Here is a 19,633-nt window from a genome sequence, read left to right as displayed (position 1 = left end):
AGTGCCTGTGATCTGAGGTATGTTGAGTTGCAGCACTGTTCATAATTTGAGAACTCTGCCAATCAGAGCTCCTGTTGGAAGAAGCTAGAAAATAGAAGTATGAGACCACCCGGGTGTAGGGTGACCAGCCCTCCTTAATTGGGTGGGACATTTCAAGTCCTGGTCCCAGGCTGAATGACTACAGGACAGCATTTGTCTTGGATTCCCTTTGGCACCACTCTGCTCCTGCCTGTGGCTTAGGGGTGGCAGCAATCTCTTCCCAGTCAGGGGGTTGAGGTGGGCCTTAGCACCCCTAGCCAGGAGGTGCCCCCCCCCCCGCTGCTGCTCCTCCTCCTCCTTCCCCCAGGGGGAAGAAGAAGAGCAGGAGTGGGATCACAACTGGGGTCAGGGCTCCTGCATGTGTCCTGTTCTTGCATTTTGAAAAGGTGGTCATCCTATGCACGTGGGCTCAGTAGATGATCCTGATGAGATAACTGATGGTGTCTTCTGGAAGCAGGGGCCTGGTTCCAACAACTGTGATGAATTTGCCAGTCTGTTGCACCCAGTACACAGCCCCTAGGTCCCCCACAGGATCAAGTCCTTAATATAGTATATGATCTATAGTATCATATTTAGAAAACTTGACCTCCGAAGTTAGATGTTTTTCTCCTGATTATTTCTTTATATAGATAAGCAGCCTTTAATTCAGTGTTCTGTTAGAGGCGTATGGATTCAGCATATTTATTTTTATTTAAATATTTTAAGAGCTTATTATACATTTAGGTCTTAACATATTTTGTAGTAAATTCAGATTTCTTTTTAAACAGGTTTATTTTTTTAAAGGAAATACTCTTTATAATTTAAATAACAGAATAAAAAAACTCCAATTTTAAATAAAATCAGATTCCTTTTCCTCCCCACCCAGAAAAAAATCATTGATTTTTCTCGACCCTGGTTAGGCAGTGTGCAAATACTCATCCATTCTCCAGCTCTGTAGAAATCTATCTATAGTCTCACATTATTAATTAATATAGTTGGTGTGTGTGAATCATCCTCCTGCCTCATTCTGACTGGGTAAGTAGCATGTTTTAATGGTGCTAATCCCAGGAGAGAATCTTGCAGTAAAAACAGTGATTAAATCTGCATTGGCAGACTGTAATTTACATACTAGTTATAAATGCACATGTAAATGAAGTGTGGGGAGGGACGAGCTCCTCTCCTGCCATGTCCTCCATATATTTTCCAGCTGGAAAATGAAGATGAGTAATTTTGCAACTCTGCTCTCGTAGCATCACTGTGTTGGATTTTAAAATGAAGAATGATAAGCGTGAGTAAGATCACCTGCTTCTTATTATTCTCTTACCTGTAATGATTAACCACCACATGGCTTCTTCAGCTGTAGAGCCTTGTGGTATTATAACACTTCAGTATACGGGATTAACAAATAATATGGTTGTACTAGCTGAATAGGTTACATGTTGCATCAAGCAGAGTAAATGCAGTTAGCTAATTAATGCTCACTAATCTAATTAATCAGTGTACTGCTGACCTTCCCTGTTACATTCTTTTCAGGGCTGCCTTTGAAAATCTTCCACCAAGAATACTTGATCTTTTCAGCATAGATTTAAAAAAAAAATTTTTGTTTTTGTTTTTTTGCAGGAGAAGTCATAATATCCACTTATCCCAACGAAAATGGCCTTTAGCAATTTGACATCAAAAGCTGCACTGCTTTATGATGAATGGATTAAAGGTGCTGGTGAGTCATTAAATCCTAATGTCCGCTAATGTTAAGGCTTTTCAACAGATGTGGAGTTGTGTTAAGCATAATTTTGTATTGCTAACTTAAAATAGCATTGTTTTCCTCTAATTACACCTAAGTTGTCAAGCTAAATGTTCACATGTCTAACTGTAAAGAAAAGTAGTATAATGTCATGCAGACTTTAGAGGTGTAACTTTTGCAATTACAAAAGTTGATTTGTTAAGGATTTAAAACTTCAGGCACTACGGCATGGTCTACACGGGGGCGGGGGGTGGCGATCGATCTAAGTTATGCAACTTCAGCTACGTAAATAACATAGCTGAAGTCGACGTACTTAGATCTACTTACCGCAGTATCTTCACTGTGGTAGGTCGACTGCTGACGCTCCCCCGTCGACTCCGTCTACGCTTCTCGCTTTGGTGGAGTACCGGAGTTGACAGGAGCGCACTCGGCGGTCGATTTATCGCATCTTCACTATACATGATAAATCAACCCCCGCTGGATTGATCGCTCCGGAGGTAAGTGTAAACGTGCCCTGTGTGTACAGAATGGCTCTCCTAAAAAGATCTCTACTATCAGCAGAATTGCACTTTACATTTTGAAATTCTACTGGGACAGTCTAAAACTTTAATTTTATTTAATTATAAATGGAGTTACATTTTCTTAGTTAACTGAATTAAAGTATTCTGTTATAAAGTGATGTATTTTGCTCTTTCTAGTACTAAAGTAGCAGGTGAAAGAAAATGTAAACCTTGATAATTTATCGTTGTATGTTGCAAACTCCTGTAAGTGATTCACTGTATCAAGTTCCTGTTTTTAAAGGGAGTATTCATACTCTCACAAAGTTCAGGAAATAAGTATATAAATCATTCTGTGGTTTACTGTGAATGTTTTATAGTGCTGTATATCTGCTTAGTTCCTATTCTGAACTTGTAGGTGTTGAATAGCCTGACTTTTCATAATTCTGTAGCTATGGAACTAGATGCAGGCAATGGAAAATGCCATGGCTGTAGAACATATGTTGCCTTGAACTGGACAAATATGGTGAAATCTGAACAGAAATTCACTGTAAATATGAATGGCTGAAAGATGCTGTACATCTGAGACTGGAATGAATGAGTTCAGATTAGTACCATAGCTTTTTTACCATCATCAGTGGGAATTGGGCACAGCTGTGCCAGGGGGCTAGTTGAAAGTGAATGGAGATGCTAGCCCAGAGGATAGCTCTGATGGACCAGAGAAGGAGGATGAATCTCCAGAAGTGGATGATCAGGATGAGAACAAGGAGTTGATAAGGACAATGTAGGCAGAGCAACTGGAAGACTACAGACCTAGAGTGGGAGAAAATGTATTTGGAGCCAGGGGTGTCACAGAGTGAGTTCTGCTTCAGCCTAAAAATACACCATGAAGTGAAGATGCAGATACCGCACCAAGAGAACCTAATAACATGGTAAACTAACATGGAAGCTTCTCGTCTAACACTCTGACTTCTGCAGTGTTAAGATGGCAGCCTTATGTAGGATTTTGGGTGGGTTAGTGGAGATTTCTAATTCTCTTTTGAGCAGTAAGGTTTTAAGAGTGTATATGGTTTGTCAGGTTCTGATTGTGTGTACTGAAATTTAAAACTGCTTTGTTAGGAAACAAGACAAATAAAATACTTGAATTAAAACTTGAGCGCTTTAACAAGTGGTTATGTGGGTCCCCGAAGGGATGACCAAGACCGGGTCTCCCTGCTAATGTTGTTGTGTACTGCTTGTGTTAGGGTTTTGTTCTGCTGCCCGTCACTGGAATAGGGGTACACTAAGGAGTTAATTGATCTCCCTCAGGGATCAATTAGTGGGAAGGAGCTGGTGGAGTGGGCGAAAGGGAGTGGCTTGTTGTGAGGGTGTGGTGATCCCCTTACAGTTCTGATTACTTATCTAGTGTTTGTTTCTGTATAGCGCCTAGAGCACTTGACTAATGCTTTGTAAATGTGAACAAATAAATTAGAGAATTGAGCAGTTCTTTTAAAACATTGCAACAGTAAGTTGAAGGTCTGGATTCGTGACTTCACTCCAGTAATATGGCAGCAATCCACAAAAGCAGCAGAATACTAATTCAAAAGCCATGTTGGTATTTTTCAAAAACCTAACCCCCCCCCCCCAAAGGTAATTGGTAAAAGCAGGGGTCCAGAACAACTAACCAGGTGACTACGCTTCCCAGTGAGGAAGAAATAGTCAAGACTTCCAGATCTCCATGATGATGTCACTGTCAAAAGCTTGAATGTAGCTCCAACCAATGTCAATTGTTAATGAGGGAAATGGGGCTTGTATGGAGCAACTCTAGACACAGCACTTAACATCCTTGTAAGCTACCTGGGGAGGGAATCACAGCATTTTCTCCATATGGATAATTTTAATGTGAGTTCTCCCTGTATACCGCGCAGACTCAACTCTGGACCTACCAATCCCTGCACAAAACCAGATATTTCTGAGAGAAGGGTGGGGACAACTTTCAGGAATTGTAAGATTTAACAGGCACTATGTTATGGCTCTCCAAGTGGTAGGGAGTAGGTCAAATCATCTGCTTAAAACTTCCAGGTTTAAAGCCATTCTCCAAACTAGTAACCCAAGTATGATTAAACACAAGAAGGGACAAGGTTCTTAAAAATAGGGGCATTTCCCAATTTACAATTTGAAGTTCTTTAAGAATGTTCACATTTTCCCAAAAGAGTTTAATTTCACTCATATGCAGCCTGGATTAGTTGCTTGCAAGACCTCTTCCTCTTTTTGCTTTTGAACTACATAGTCTTGTGACAATACATACTTTCCATGGGGTGGAAATTGAGGTGAGTGGTGGGTGTCAGACCCGATCTAGCACACAAGTCTGAATGGATGTTGGAGGAGAGTGATGATGTGAGACACACTTTTATCAGCATGGAAACCCTGCTTCTAAAGTTTTTTTTGTCAAAACTTGGGCTCCAATTGACAGCATCCAATAACTGGAGTTTTCATCCCAAAGACAACCAGCAAACAACCTTGAAAGTCACTCCATAGCCAGATTAATTGGAAGCCCTGCTGATCCCCACTAACCAAAACCTTTGCTGGGAAGACTGTCGCACCAAGAGAGGGCATCGAAAATGTCTTAGAAGGAACGCTACAAATGTCATATGTGCAGAGGACATAACTCTGTGTGCCAGATGAGTTTAAAGGGTAACTTCAAGTGAAACAAACTCCATAGACCAAGGGCGGGGGGAGGGTGAACTCTGCTTACCATCTATGGATGAATAAATCTGCAGAGTATACCTGTTAATAGATTTCTGTTGGTTTTTATTTTGGCAAGGGAGGAGTATGTGAAGGATGACTCTATCTGGGCAAATAGCTTTAGAATTCCATATGAGTCTGTTGGGCAAGGGTTGCTTAGCCAGCATGGCCAGAATTTTCTTCAAGGTTTGGACTGAGAATTGCCTGACGGTGCATATGAGATTGGAAGTGGGGAATTAGGCAATATCCTTTAATGACTATCTGTACTAATGTGTGGGACAGAACAGTCATTTGTACCTGAGAGGATGATGTGGTGCGCAGTAGAGGTGAGCACGTGTGTAAACTTTAAGTGTAAGATTTTTGTGCCTGGTTAATGGTGCAATTTATAGTATTAGTGTAGCTGAGTATACATTAATGTTTTTCTCTACGTTGCCAATAAAATGTCCTTTTAAATTTGAGTTGAATGTGAAGACTTAAACTGAGAATAAATCACTGCTAGTTGATGAATGGAAAGAAATTGACCTCTGGTCTCCAGAGATTGTGGTCAAGGGCAGCAGCGGCTTTAATTGCTTACCTTGAGTGGTATTCCAAAAAATCTGGCAAGGACCAATGTTGGTTTACGAAGAGGCTAAGAACCCTGGAGGCACTAAATCTTGTTAAAGCAAGTTATAAGAACCTGAAGCTAATAAGTGATTCTAAAACCTGAGCAGTGAAAGCAGAAACAATTTAAGAAAATAATTTAATCAAATTTAACCAGGAATTTAAGAAAAGAATATCCTTGTTAAGTTAATGTAGATGTAAAAAGCATTATGAAATACCTGTAACTTTTCCCCTTCTTCTAGATCCAAGAGTGGAAGGCTTCCTACTCATGTCTTCACCTGTGCCACAGACTATTATCATTGGAGCCTATGTTTATTTTGTCACTTCTTTGGGACCAAAACTCATGGAAAACAGAAAACCTTTTGAACTCAGGCAAATAATGGCATTTTACAATTTTGGTGTAGTAGCCCTTTCAGTGTATATGACTTATGAAGTAAGTATTTTTCTATAAATACTTTTTTTAACTTCAGCTAGCTCAGCTACTATTATGTAATTTTTTGGATACGGTAATAGCGACATTTAGCATAATAGATTAGAGAGAACCTCTAATTACAGATATAGTTAGACACAAAAAAGAAATTTAACAATGACTGTAAATGAAAGTTGAACACAGTCAAGAGGGTGATTGTATATTTTATATTAGAAAGACCATAACAGAACACTTTAAAACAGTGGTTCTTAAACTTTTGTCCCTGGTGACCCCTTTTACATAGAAAGCCTCTAAGTACGACCCCCCCCCACCCCCTTATAAATTAAAAACACTTTTTAATATATTTAACACCAATATAAATGTTGGAGGCAAAGCAGGGTTTGGAGTGGAGGCTGACATCTCACGACCCCCCATGTCATAACCTTGTGACTCCCTGAGGGGTCCCAACCCCCAGTTTGAGAACCCCTGCTTTAAAGTCTGGAAAGTATTTAGATGGTTAGTTTTTGAACTTCTTTGGGTGAGGAAAGTTGAACTAGACTGGCAGGTTGCATGCTTTGTTTATAGTCTTTTACTTTTTTGGCTGCCACATGATAGAATATGTTGACATCTTTCACACTGCAGAGGGAATATTTACGTGCAAGATCCTCCAGTTAGTTTTTGGTTTTCAGATTGCACAATCACACTTTCCTAATGTTGTAAATGATACTTCTATTTACAAAATTTAGTCTAGGGTCTCAATCCATATAAAACAAGGTTTTTAGAATAATTAATAAAATCTTTCCTAGAAGAGTTCTGGGGTGTTGTTTTCCCCCCCCCCTCAACTTGTGGCTCAACAAAAAGCCAGGCTTTTTAGGAGAAAAGAACATTTTTATTAGACCGTGATCAAGTGAGATGCATTGGGTTTAATGATCGAGAAAATAAATTATTATATGTACATGGTGTGCACCTACAAATAGTCATTTAGAGTTAACTCTTAAACTGGCATTTCTTTAAGTGTCTAAAGAGACTAAATTGGGACACTGTTGCAATAAACAGTGTGGATACTCAGCAATACTACAAGCAGCTGCCTGATAGTTTTCTACAACTGGCCAGCTGAAACAACACTATTGTGGTAGCTATTTTCATCTTTGGCATACTGGTTAGGGAATTGTTCAGATACTGCTGCCAAATTGGCTGTACTTCAGTTGACCCAGTTCCCATAACCTTCATAATGGATAAGACTGAGCTTTTGCTTTTAAAAACAGTGCTCCAAGATCTTTACATTTGTTGTTTAAAAAGAAACTGATGCATTGGCTAATAATTGTTGTGCAAATACCGTAAATGCAAAGAAGGATGAAAAGCATGCTTTCCTTTTGCACTTCCTGCTTCTACAGATCTTGTTAGTATTGTGCTTTTTTAGGAGTATTTAAAAAAATAAACACTTGCCTCTTTCACTTTTGACGCTAACATATTTGATTTGCCGATCATTAAGCCTTTATTTAAAATGCTGCAAAAGAATGCACAGATACTGTATACCAGATTGAATTAATTCTTTTCCTCATTGGATATAAGCCATTTTGTGGGTGTGTTGGGATTATGTTCACTTACAATGTTTGAAATCCTGTTGGTTTCGGTGTCTGATTCTGTTAAATGGATAATCTTTTAATTGTCTTATTCAAGTGATGTTTGATTGAAACTACAACTCTTCACCTACCAGGAAAACTTGGTTTCCTATTAATCATGCATGGATAATTATGATTAATTAACGAATACTCATTCAACACAAGTGGAGTTTTTATAGTATTGGCTGGGATTTGGGGTGGGAGAGGAAGAGAGAAGACGCAAATGAAATATAATATTTACAGTGCTACTCTTGGCTGAGTTTTAATATAGTAATAGAAGGAGTATTAGATGTGACGCCTCTTACAATCCATTGATACTGTACATCTGCATGTGATCTGAAGACAGCTCCCCATTTCTTCTGACAGTTATAGTCAAACTTGCATCACAGAGTAAATATTTTTGACAAGAAATGGAGATACTTATGGTACCAAATAAAAGAAGTCCAGTGCTGATTCTTCTCTAGCCTCAAGCCCCTTCTGTGGGCTACAGACAATCAAACTCATTAAAACAGTTGCTGAAACAGAGGTTGTATGTGTATACACTAAAGTTCAGCTGGATGTTGTAAATGGAGGTGGGGAAAACCCATGGCAAAACATTATTTACTTTGGTTAAAACTTTTTTTGGATTGTCTTTTATGGTCTTTTTGTCCCCCTTTATGGACTTGTTGCAAATAGATCTAAGAAACTATGTGCAGTTCAACCTGGCATGTGAATTGGCCAAAATCATTAAGTGCATAGGGGACCTCTGGCAAACATAAAAATTGCAGTTCTAATTCTATGTGGACATAGTAACTTCTAATGAGCCCAAAACACTTTGGATTTTAATTCTTATTGTTAGGATTTCCTCATCATGGTGTGATATTATTTTATTACACTTTTGGTCAGTCACAAATACATGGTGAACGGGCTAAATTGTAATACAAAGACTTAATTAGCTGAATTCCCTGGTCCTGCATATACTGTGTTTCCATTTGTAGAAAATCTATGAAGAATTGAGTTACTTAACTTCTAAATAATAAAAGTGTGGTTCTGTGTTAGTACTTGACCCTTTTTTTTAAAAGTGTCTTATGTATTGAAATGCCTGGATTCAATACCAATACTCACTTTTTTGGGATAGTTTTTGTTTCAATCACCTGCTTCCCATAGTGGGAAGAGACACTGATCTAAAGTCTGTTCAGGGGAGCAACTATTTCTTCTCTTGTGGCACTGAGGGTTAGGTACCCTGAAGTGAGTATAGTTGGGTTTCTCATCCATATTGTCAAGTTATGAGATTCAAATCTCTCTACAGTGCTACAGCAACAGAGTTTTTTATAGTGTTGCCATCCCACATTGAAGTAGATAATAGCTGACAAGCTGACTGAATTCACAGGCTTTTTTTAATCATTACATGATTATTAAGGTCAACTGAAATTAATGAATTTTCTCAAGTGATCAACTAAATCTCTCCTCTCCCCCTTCTCCTTGTTACAGTTTCTTATGTCTGGTTGGGCCACAGGTTATTCGTTCCGATGTGACCTTGTTGACTACTCCAGGTCACCTACAGCTCTGAGAGTAAGTAACCAAATGAAGCTAATTGTTATGCTACATTAACTTTATATTTTTGAAATGCTTTTAATGAAAATGCCTTGATGCGTAATGAAGAGTATGTAAGTGACTATAAAGGGTGATGAAAGGGATGTTGGAGGCAACCTGTGCTAGCAAGGTGGTTTGATTTTAAATCAGTGACTTAAATCACCAAGTGGAAGCCTTGATTTAAATCTTCAATATTAATCAACTTTTCTATTTGTTCTTCAGTTGTTTTCTAAAGGTACATTTTCATTGCTTCATGTAACCCTTAAAACCATGTTGATTTACAACTAAATAGAACCTTTATGCTGATTTGATATATCTCTTTCTACCTAGGAGTTCATAAGTTTGTAAACAAAACAAGCCCTTTATACATTACATGATGTATTGTGCCATATTTATAAAGCTTGACCTCAAAATCAAATGTTTTTCCCCAGATTGTTTCTTTTTATGGAAAAGCAGCTTTTAACTCAAAGGTTTTGATAGAGACTCATGGATTCAGCATATTTATTTTTTTTATTCAAATATTTTAAGAAGTTATATGAAGTGTTGACTTGACATATCTTGTGTGACATTCAGATTTCATTAAAATGGTTTATTTTAAAAAAAAATTTTTTATTTATCCAGTGTGTTTGCTTATTCAGTTCAACATTTTAAAGTTCCCTGATGCTGAAAAGGCATTTGTTTTGCTTCCTTGTTTTTAAAGAAAACCAACAAAAATTAGACTGATGTTCTAATGACTTCATTAGACTTGACCCTGTGTATTTTTTGGATTTCTTAGATGGTTCGGACTTGTTGGCTGTACTACTTCTCCAAATTCATTGAATTATTAGACACTGTAAGTATGTAGTGACTCAACCTGGTAAAAATACTGTGATCTCCATAGAGAAAAAAGGACACTGGTGTTTATAGCAGTTGGATCACACAGTAGTTTTACTCTGTTTGTTTGCTTACTAATCAGACCTCATATATTCAATCAACAAAATCCGTTAGTAATGGAGAACAGTGAGAGCGGAGAATGTTTCAGGCATTTCTGTACCACAAACTTTTAAGCATATCTCCCCATTAGTTACAAGGGGAAGTCTCTAAAAATGATAGCATGGTATGTCTCTTTTAAACTGTCCTGGGAAATACTCTGTTAGGGTAGGTGGGCTGGAAACAAGTGCTGGTTATACTTCAAGTCTTCCTCCACTTCCTCCCCAACAACTTTCCATCCTGTTTCTCAAACGTTGGCAGTTAGGGGTATGGCATAGCCGACAGTAGCCACCTGCCTCAATTTAAAGTACCCATCCTGGCAGTCATGAGTAATAACACAATGTTAGCCTGACCACTCTGGACTGTTTCTAAGGCCCAACTAACTAGATCTCCGATCTCCTGTTGGAGGGACCAGGAATGCTGGAAAAGGAAGTTGAGTGACCTTCCTGTCATCTCTACTATCTACTGACTGGTGATCTTGAATTAGTCCTGGACCTGAAAAGTTATTTTCTTCTTCTGAATCTTTCTAGTTTTATACTTGCCCTTGTGCCTTCTCATTATTTAGGTACCTATATCTCAGCTTCTTTTTAGTTTGATTGTGGAAGTTTAATTGTTTGGAACTTTGGCAACATTCTAACATGTTACTATTGTGCTGCTTAATTTACTGTTTCTAGCCATATGAAAACAGTTTTGTATGTATGTTTTCTCTGTCACATCTGACCACTCTATTCCCCTCTTTCTGGGTGCCATCTTCTATCTGCTCTTGCCATCTGACTCTGCTCTTCTCATTCCCACATTTATTCCCATCTATTGGATTCTGCTTTTAGAATGTTTTTGCTCTTTTCTCCCTTAACAGCAGATTGATGGACATTTACTATGGCAGCACTATGTCCATAGAGAATATCCACGTTCAACCCTCTCAATACTATCCCACCTTCCTCTTCACATCTTTGGGCAGTTATTGTCTCTGTAGTGCTTTTAACATGTCAAGCGCTAGATAGTCTTTCTTTAGTTACATGATGGTTCTGATTTAATCTTTTCTGCCTTCTGTGTACCTCTTCTGTGCCTTAAATTCAGATCTTTAAATCATCCTGTCTTTTCAGTTGCCTCCGATACTCTTCTCAACCTGTTATACTCAAACTTCAAGAGGTCTAAAATACTCTGGCTGGACAGTTCGGTCCTGGAATTGGGGCCGTCTTTCCTGCATCCTCCATCACTTGCACTGGCTTCATAGCCATCCCTGAATGTATTAAGTGCCTTTTTTGGCTTTCAGGACTCTATATGGATTTATTTCATTCAACCCTCTGAGTTCAGATCCACCTCTTCATCCTGCACACTCTCATTCCTAGGTCTTGGCCTCTTAAGTTCCTTCCCAGTAATTAGCCACCATAAAACGGATGTCACTTTGATTTAGATTGCTGCATCTGGAATTGACATCCTTGCTAAATATGTTGAAAGCCACACTTCTTTTGCTTACAGTTCTTTCTAAACCTTGCCTACATGCTTCACATCAATTCCATTTTGAACTTAATGTTTCTCATTCATAGATCTCAAGGACTTTAAAAAGGTGAATACCATTATAACCCTAATACAGATCAGAAATTGAAGCATGGTGGGGGTACCCGGGCCTGATTTTCAGACCCTCTCTACAGTGATGAAACAGTGAACCAGTATGAATATTTTTTGGAAATATCTTGTATAGACAGTTTTGTAATAGTGTGGATGAAGAGTCCTAGGAGAGGTGGTTGTGGTCTAGTGGCTTGAGCATAGAGCTAGGAGTTGAGACATCTGAACTGATGATTAATCAGAAATGCTGGTCTTCTGCAGCTTGCATTATTTGTAGCAGAATTTTAGATTATTCAGTGCCTTTGAAAATTAGCCCCTCAATCTGTCACTCAATTTCCACATACATAAAATGAGCATAAGTGCAAAGAATTTTAATGTACTGTATTGAGCAACCTATGTTTGTGCGTACAACTAACTGCAAACTACTTTCACATGTGACTTTTCTAATCTCTTATTCTTAAAACTATTTCAGATCTTTTTTGTTTTGCGAAAGAAAGAGGGCCAGATTACATTCCTGCATGTCTTGCATCACTCAATCATGCCGTGGACCTGGTGGTTTGGAGTCAAATTTGCTGCAGGTAGTCGAGAGCTGAAATGATACTTTACGTGTAGTAGTAAAACCTCCATACTCTAAATGAAAAACATGTTCAAATGGACACCATCAATTAAAAAAAAATTACTTTGTCATAATTTGTATCTACTAGAGTTACAAGCAATGCCCAAAGATTACTGTACCTGAACTAGATTATAAGGGAGGGGGAAATCTTCCAGTTGGCTCATTTGAAAATACTTTGTATACAGTCATTTTCCCCTGTTGCTGGGGGTGGAGGTGGGGGGCAGCTAGGGGCAGAGGGGACGGCATACCAATGGCGGGAGGTTGTGGTTTGTAAAACCCAGCAGGGGAATTATGGGGCAGGTACATTTATTGAAACTACTTCAAAAAATAGAAAAGGAGTACTTGTAGCACCTTAGAGACTAACCAATTTATTTGAGCATGAGCTTTCGTGAGCTACAGCTCACTTCACCGGATGCACACCGTGGAAACCGCAGCAGACTTTATATACACAGAGAATATGAAACAATACCTCCTCCCACCCCACTGTCCTGCTGGTAATAGCTTATCTAAAGTTATAGATAAAGCTGGTAATAGCTTATCTAAACTTGATGATCACTTTAGATAAGCTTCAGAGTAGCAGCCGTGTTAGTCTGTATTCGCAAAAAGAAAAGGAGGACTTGTGGCACCTTAGAGACTAACCAATTTATTAGAGCATAAGCTTTCGTGAGCTACAATTACCAGCAGGACAGTGGGGTGGGAGGAGGTATTGTTTCATATTCTCTGTGTATATAAAGTCTGCTGCGGTTTCCACGGTGTGCATCCGATGAAGTGAGCTGTAGCACACGAAAGCTCATGCTCAAATAAATTGGTTAGTCTCTAAGGTGCCACAAGTACTCCTTTTCTTTTTGCGAATACAGACTAACACGGCTGTTACTCTGAAACCTGTCAAAAAATAGAGTAGATTTCACGTTGACATTGTCCCTTGGAACACACAGATCTAATGAGAGGGTAAAGTTGTTTTTTCATCATTGTTTCTCTCTATAACCTTAATTTTATTTAGAAATTATTTTAGTTTTTGTTGCAACTATTTCTGACTGCCCTTTGGGAGCAGAAATGTAGCCAGAGGTAATGCTGTAACTTTTCCAGAGCTAGTTAGATATAGTGATATCTGTCTGTGAAGGGCCAGCAACGTAAAAGATTTGAAAATTCGGGCCAGATAGCATCCAAATGTTTGGGAACTGGGGAAAACCTTCTGCTGTTTTTCCCTCATCTTGGTCTTTATACTCTCTTGTTACCTTAGCCTTACAAATCCCTCCACTCTCCTCAATAATCTCTCCACAGAGCAGAAATGACAAAAATCCAGAGAGATCCTTGCATAAGAAGCTCGTAGAATGCGTGGCCTTTCTAACCTGGGGCTTTACAGTGTAATGGACTGAAGGCTGCATCTTGAGCTAGGAGTATGAGTCCCCAGCTTGCATACATATACCTGCAGTAGCTTGATGAGCGCTAGTGCACATATAAATAGTAACCTTACTGCAGCCAGACAGGCAGTGTCGGGCATGGCTTGCCATGAAGAGTATAAGCATTCCTGAAAAGAGTGGGTACATACTAGCTAAACTGTGTTGTTGCTGCCCATCGTACCACAGTGACGCTACTATTTATACTCGTGCTAGCTCTCCTCAAGCTACTGTGAATGTGTACGTGAGCTGGTGAATCATACCCCTTGCTGGTATTGTAGACATAGCCTAAAAAGAGCATATAGCTTGAAACCTGCAGAGAGAATGGAAACCTGGTGGAACCCCTGGTGCTGGATTGTATTCCTAGTGGTGGTGTGTCTGGAAGAGGTTACTAGTTGAAAAATCAGTGGGGACAACAGCAGTACTTGTCTGGACATAGTTTCCTTTTCTGTAACATTTCACCCATTTTCCTTGGCATTGTTTTTTCCCCCACAGCTTTTGATGCTTAATTGAAGGATTGAACCTTTGCCTACCTGATCCCTCCTGTGTATATTAGTTGCATGCATACAAAAATATGTTCTGAAAGAGGTACAAAAGCTTTGCATGGATTCCATGAAAAGTTGTCTAATGTGCAGTTAGCTAATGAAGGAGACTGCTACATTTTCACTGTATTTTGAGTCCAATTTCTAATATATAGAATATCAGGGTTGGAAGGGACCTCAGGAGGTCATCTAGTCCAACCCCCTGCTCAAAGCAGGACCAATCCGCAACTAAATCATCCCAGCCAGGGCTTTGTCAAGCCTGACCTTAAAAACTTCTAAGGAAGGAGATTCCACCACCTCCCTAGGTAATGCGTTCCAGTGTTTCACCACCCTCCTAGTGAAAAAGTTTTTCCTAATATCCAACCTAAACCTCCCCCAACTGCAACTTGAGACCATTACTCCTCGTTCTGTCATCTGCTACCACTGAGAACAGTCTAGAGCCATCCTCTTTGAAACCCCCTATAAAGAAACTCTCATGTTTTGAACTGCATCCTTTTCCCCACATCAGTGGTACGGTAGTACTAAAATTGGAATTATCTTCCTCTGCTTACAAATCAGACCATTTTAGATCTGTTAATATAAAACACATTAATCTGGTATTCCCAGCACTTAACAGTCGTCACCTCCCCCCCCCCCACCACCACCACCAAAAAAAAAAAATTACATTACCCATACTGTTAATTTCCTGCTCTTTAGTTGGGCTTCAGAACCATGTACCAGCTGTGCACTTGTTCCATGACAAGGCATCTCAGACTTAAATCTCCTCTGTAGTAATCTGGCAAATGCTTTCCACAAAGTGAGAGAACCATTTTGGCTTGAGTCAGTAATATTCCCTCATGTAATCTTAGTGTATTGTGTTTCTTTCTCAAAGCTTTATTGCCTGTCTTTAAACTAATCTTTCCAAATGTTCTCTTTGATGCCGTAAAATAATTTCCAAGAATTTCAGTACAACTGATGTTTATCTCTTATTTCATTTCCTAGTTGTTTCTTTCCTTTAAATAATGGCATTATGTTGTCTACTGCCCAGCCTTCTGAACTTGTTCTTACTCCAAATCATCCAAATGAGTGTTTGAAGAGATGGGGATCTTCTCCTTCTTAGGACTTGACGTAGAGAATTGCAAACCATTTTTGTGCAGTGACTTTCTTGTGTAACAGTATTTTTGTAATGTCTAGGTAGCTTTTTTTTCTAATGTAACTCATTTTGAGGCTTCTTCCATGACTTTTCACTATGCAACCTAAAAAAGTAAATGCATTAGTCTCAGAAAAGCAGTCAAATTGTTTGGGAATATGTGACCTAGAAACACAACATTTCAGAGAGAATTTGCAATTGAAACTGATGATGGTCATTTGTGGAGGGGGAAAGCTCCACTAACTGCTCTAATCAGTAATAAAAGAAACATTTAGATTTTAAAAGTAGGGCTAGTTGAAACTGGTTTGGATATCTAATTGGGCTTTCAACCAAATTTATTTTTTTGCTAAGTTTTTTCATGGACTTCTCACCTGGAAATGTAGAATGTTTTGTATTTGAATTTCCACCAAATAATCAAAATGCTTTTCTCTCTGTCTCTCTCTCTAAACCATTTTTTGACCAGCTATATTTAAAACTCAGTTCACTTCTTAAATATTACTACTATGGCTAAGATAATTTAACCCTATTGGAAACTGAGCAGGAGAGAGGGTTCTGGAGAAGGAAATATCTGCATGGATCCCCTCAATGACAACAAGTTCCTTTATTATCATTCTGTTTAATGGGTTTGGTCCCAAACTTGAGGGTTGCATGGGCAGCTAAGGTCACATACATTGAGGTCCCACACCTCTGCCCCTTGGGTCTTCCCTGGTCCTGGGAACATGGATGCTCTGGAGCTGTCCCCAGCTTTTTTTAAAATAAAACCCTTCAAAAACGGACTTCAACAAGAAACTGCAGAACTAGAATGAATTTGCAAACTGGACACCATCAAATTAGGCATGAATAAAGTCTGGGAATAGCTGGGTCACTACAAAAAATAATTTTCTCTCTGATACTCACACCTTCTTGTCAACTGTTTGGGAATGGGCCACATCCATATGATTGAATTGGCCTCGTTAGCACTACAAAAAGTAATGTTCCCCTTCTTGTCAACTGTTGGGAATGGGCCACATTCACTCTCATTGAATTGGCCTCGTTAGCACTGACCCGACCCCCTCTTGGTAAGACAATTTCCATCTTTTCATGTGCTGTACATTTATACCTGCTTACTGTATTTTCCACTCCATGCATCTGATGAAGTGGGTTACAGCCCATGAAAGCTTATGTCCTAATAAATTTGTTAGTCTCTAAGGTGCCACAAGGACTCCTTGTTGTCCCCAGAGAGTGACCAAAAGAATAGAGAGTAGAGCCTTGAGCTGTAGTACTTTTACTAGGAACCTCTAAGGGCTAGAGGATTGCTACATGGTTGCAGCCCCTGGACTCATGAAAAGCCGATCATGGGATCTAGAAAAGAGGTAGAGCAGGAGGGGTGATGCTGCAGAGGTGTTTGAGTCCCCTTCATGTAACACACTAACAAAAAACTTACTTGCATTCAGTTACACTAATTAGACTTTTATTACAGCTTTGGAAAATTGATTTTAAAACATTGCAGCATTTTACTAGGGTATTGGCTAAAATATTTACATAAGCATTTGCTGAGAAAAGAGGGAACTGCTGAAATCCTTCAGAGTTGGTGACTACAGAGCTTAACTTGAATCTTTGTATTTTATGTGCTAGTGAAAGTTGGAGACCCCTCCAAATAGAGCCTCATGCTTTTATCTAGTTTTCTACTTAACTAACGCAAGGCAAAAACCTTGTTTGATAGCTAGATACAGGGTTGGGGTTTTTTAGGATCACTGGTGTAACAATCTTGGACTATTTTTATTATTCTACAGGTGGGTTAGGAACATTCCATGCTCTGTTAAACTGTGTTGTGCACGTCATCATGTACAGCTACTATGGACTCTGTTCACTGGGACCAGCATATTATAAATACCTGTGGTGGAAAAAACACATGACAACTATACAGCTTGTGAGTATTGTGTCTGAGCCAGACTTTTTGCAGTTAGTCAAGCTGTATGTGAGTGAGTTTTTAATGTCACTTCTATGGACATGGTTAAGAATTATTTTTACAATGGCACAGAAGAGTTTTACCTCAACTGAGCTCAGCAGAAATCATGAGACCAGTCAACTGTGTAAATAAAATCTGTTGACCTGTTTTCCAGAGGTTCTGAGAACCCACAGTTCTCTCTGAAGTCAGTAGGAGTTGTAGGTACTCAGTGTATTTAATTGCTTTGTACTCTAAGTGTATTGATAAAGAACTATTTGTCCATTTAAGAACTGTTGGAGTATGGACTTACACTAGGAACAAAGTGTTTTTTTAAAAAGAAATTTGCAAAACAGTATTAAATAGAGTAACAGTTTAAATTTAAAAACAAAAGATTACAAGGACTATTTCTTAGGATTTATCTTACTTTAAAGTAAGGTAAACATTTGGGGCTACAGAAGTTGATGATATCTCTTTTAATTTGGATTTGGCCTTATGAAGAAATAACTGAATTATCTCAAGCATTTTTATCATAGCTATTGTAATTGTGCATTATGATTTTCATATGAAAATCTTTTTCTTAAAAAACCCTTCTAGATTCTGTGCCTCAATATTATTTGGCCCTGAGTTCTCCAAATAAATCAGCGTGTGGAAAGGGGAAAGCAAGTAAACGTTTTTTTTTAACCATTATTAACTTGGTTACCTTTTAAATTTCTTTTGGCTGCCATTTTGCTCTTGCACTGAACAAGAGTACCCCACTGATCTTCTGTTCCATTTTATATACTTTAGACGTTACCATTTTTGTTTCTTCTCTAAACTGAACAGATGTAATCCCTAACTATTAAAATCTTGTATAGGAAGAGAAGTTTGTTTATGCCTCTGCTCAATGGCCTAATACTTTTAGTTTACCACATTATCATGCAAGTAGTCAGTGGGACTAGTCAACTTAAGGGGTGGCAGAATCAATCCCTCTGAGAATATGCCACCTTGTAAATAGCTCCAGCCAGGCCTTTCCCTCTGTGTTTTTTATCAAGAGAATGACTATTAGGGAGAGTTCCTTCCCTGGTCTCCCTGATATGGATCTCCTCCCCTATCCTTGCACCATGATAATGTTTATAACTTAAACAAAAACAAAAAGTTACTTCATCAAAAAAAACACCTCTCCCTGGCCAAGTAGGAGAGTGGAGTTTTGCAGGACTACACAAATTCTATTTCTCACCAACCTTCTCTTTTTGTGTGTGTGCACATTATGCTGATAACTATTTAAACTTCTCTCAAGTATATCTTTTTACATTTTTAAACCTGTAATGCATAACTGAGCATATTTTTCCTTGTCTGTTTCCTCCAGGTTCAGTTTCTTATGGTTACAGTTCACATAGGACAAATCTACTTTATGGATGATTGTCCATACCAGTATCCAGTTTTCATATTCATTATTTGGCTCTATGGCTCTGTGTTTTTAATCCTGTTTCTCCACTTCTGGTATCATGCTTACACAAGGGGCCAGAGACCACCAAAGACTATGAAAAACGGAATCAGCAAAAGCAAAGATCACTGAAGCAATGCCTCATCTATATGAATGTGTACATCTCAGATTAGTAACTTGTACTACTTGACAATCAAGATATTTAGATGCACACTACAATGTGTACATTTTATATGTTTTTCCAAAACAAAGAGCTTGTATTTTTACAATAAGTTATTTGGGTTTCTGATGTTGCAGAGGGGTGCGGGAGGGGTAATTTTCTGGTTAAAGATTTGCAGGTTTTCAGCAACTTGCTGCACATATCTAAAGAAATTTTTCTCCTTGTGCCTAGAAGAAATGAATATTTAATTGCATTCTTACAGGTGAGATGCATATAAATAAAAAGATCTTCGTTAAGAAAATGTTATGATAAGTACAGAATACTTTGAGCACTAAGAAAGGGTATAAAGAGCATTCATTTTAATATCATAAGATGTTGAAACTATATTTTAATTTTATTAAAATAATGAAAAATCATTGTTACATGCATAACTTACAGAGACTAAAACACATTGTTAATATAGTTAATACCTGTAAACATTCATATTTTTGTACAAACTGTACCATATTAAAGAATGTAAGTTAAATAAAACCTTGGCAGATTAGAATGTGTTTTTTAAAAAAGATGGATTTTTGGATTATAATCTGTTTTTTACTAAAATGATTTAAATTAATGAACTTTTAAAAATGTTTGCTGTTAGTTAATTGAACATTATAATCATAAAAACTGTCTCTTGATTTAACATCCCAGTCAAAAAAATAGTGATTGATTCATTGAAGTA

The 19,633-nt window shown here is 38.3% G+C and overlaps 1 protein-coding gene across 4 annotated transcripts in view; it reads left to right on the top strand.

The window, feature by feature from the left end:
* The window catches only part of ELOVL7 (ELOVL fatty acid elongase 7), a 50,227-nt gene extending 30,967 nt beyond the window's left edge, over nt 1–19,260 (top strand). The window contains exons 1-8 of one of the 4 annotated variants that reach the window (XM_084628121.1): nt 1,670–1,735; nt 2,109–2,256; nt 5,823–6,013; nt 9,082–9,162; nt 9,959–10,015; nt 12,191–12,296; nt 17,175–17,311; nt 18,675–19,260. In XM_084628121.1, the coding sequence (XP_084484247.1) occupies nt 5,849–6,013; nt 9,082–9,162; nt 9,959–10,015; nt 12,191–12,296; nt 17,175–17,311; nt 18,675–18,884 (756 nt within the window). In that variant the 5' untranslated portion in view covers nt 1,670–1,735; nt 2,109–2,256; nt 5,823–5,848 and the 3' untranslated portion in view covers nt 18,885–19,260. Of the gene's footprint in view, nt 1–1,638; nt 1,736–2,108; nt 2,257–5,822; nt 6,014–9,081; nt 9,163–9,958; nt 10,016–12,190; nt 12,297–17,174; nt 17,312–18,674 lie in introns of those variants that run through there. The other 3 variants (XM_084628120.1, XM_084628119.1, XM_084628122.1) reach the window with 3 other exon arrangements.
* The last annotated feature ends 373 nt before the right edge of the window (nt 19,261–19,633 follow it).

Source organism: Lepidochelys olivacea (genome assembly GCF_965140295.1).
Source record: "Lepidochelys olivacea isolate rLepOli2 genome assembly, chromosome: 5".
Taxonomy (NCBI): domain Eukaryota; kingdom Metazoa; phylum Chordata; order Testudines; family Cheloniidae; genus Lepidochelys; species Lepidochelys olivacea.
This window is presented reverse-complemented; position numbering and strand designations above follow the sequence as displayed.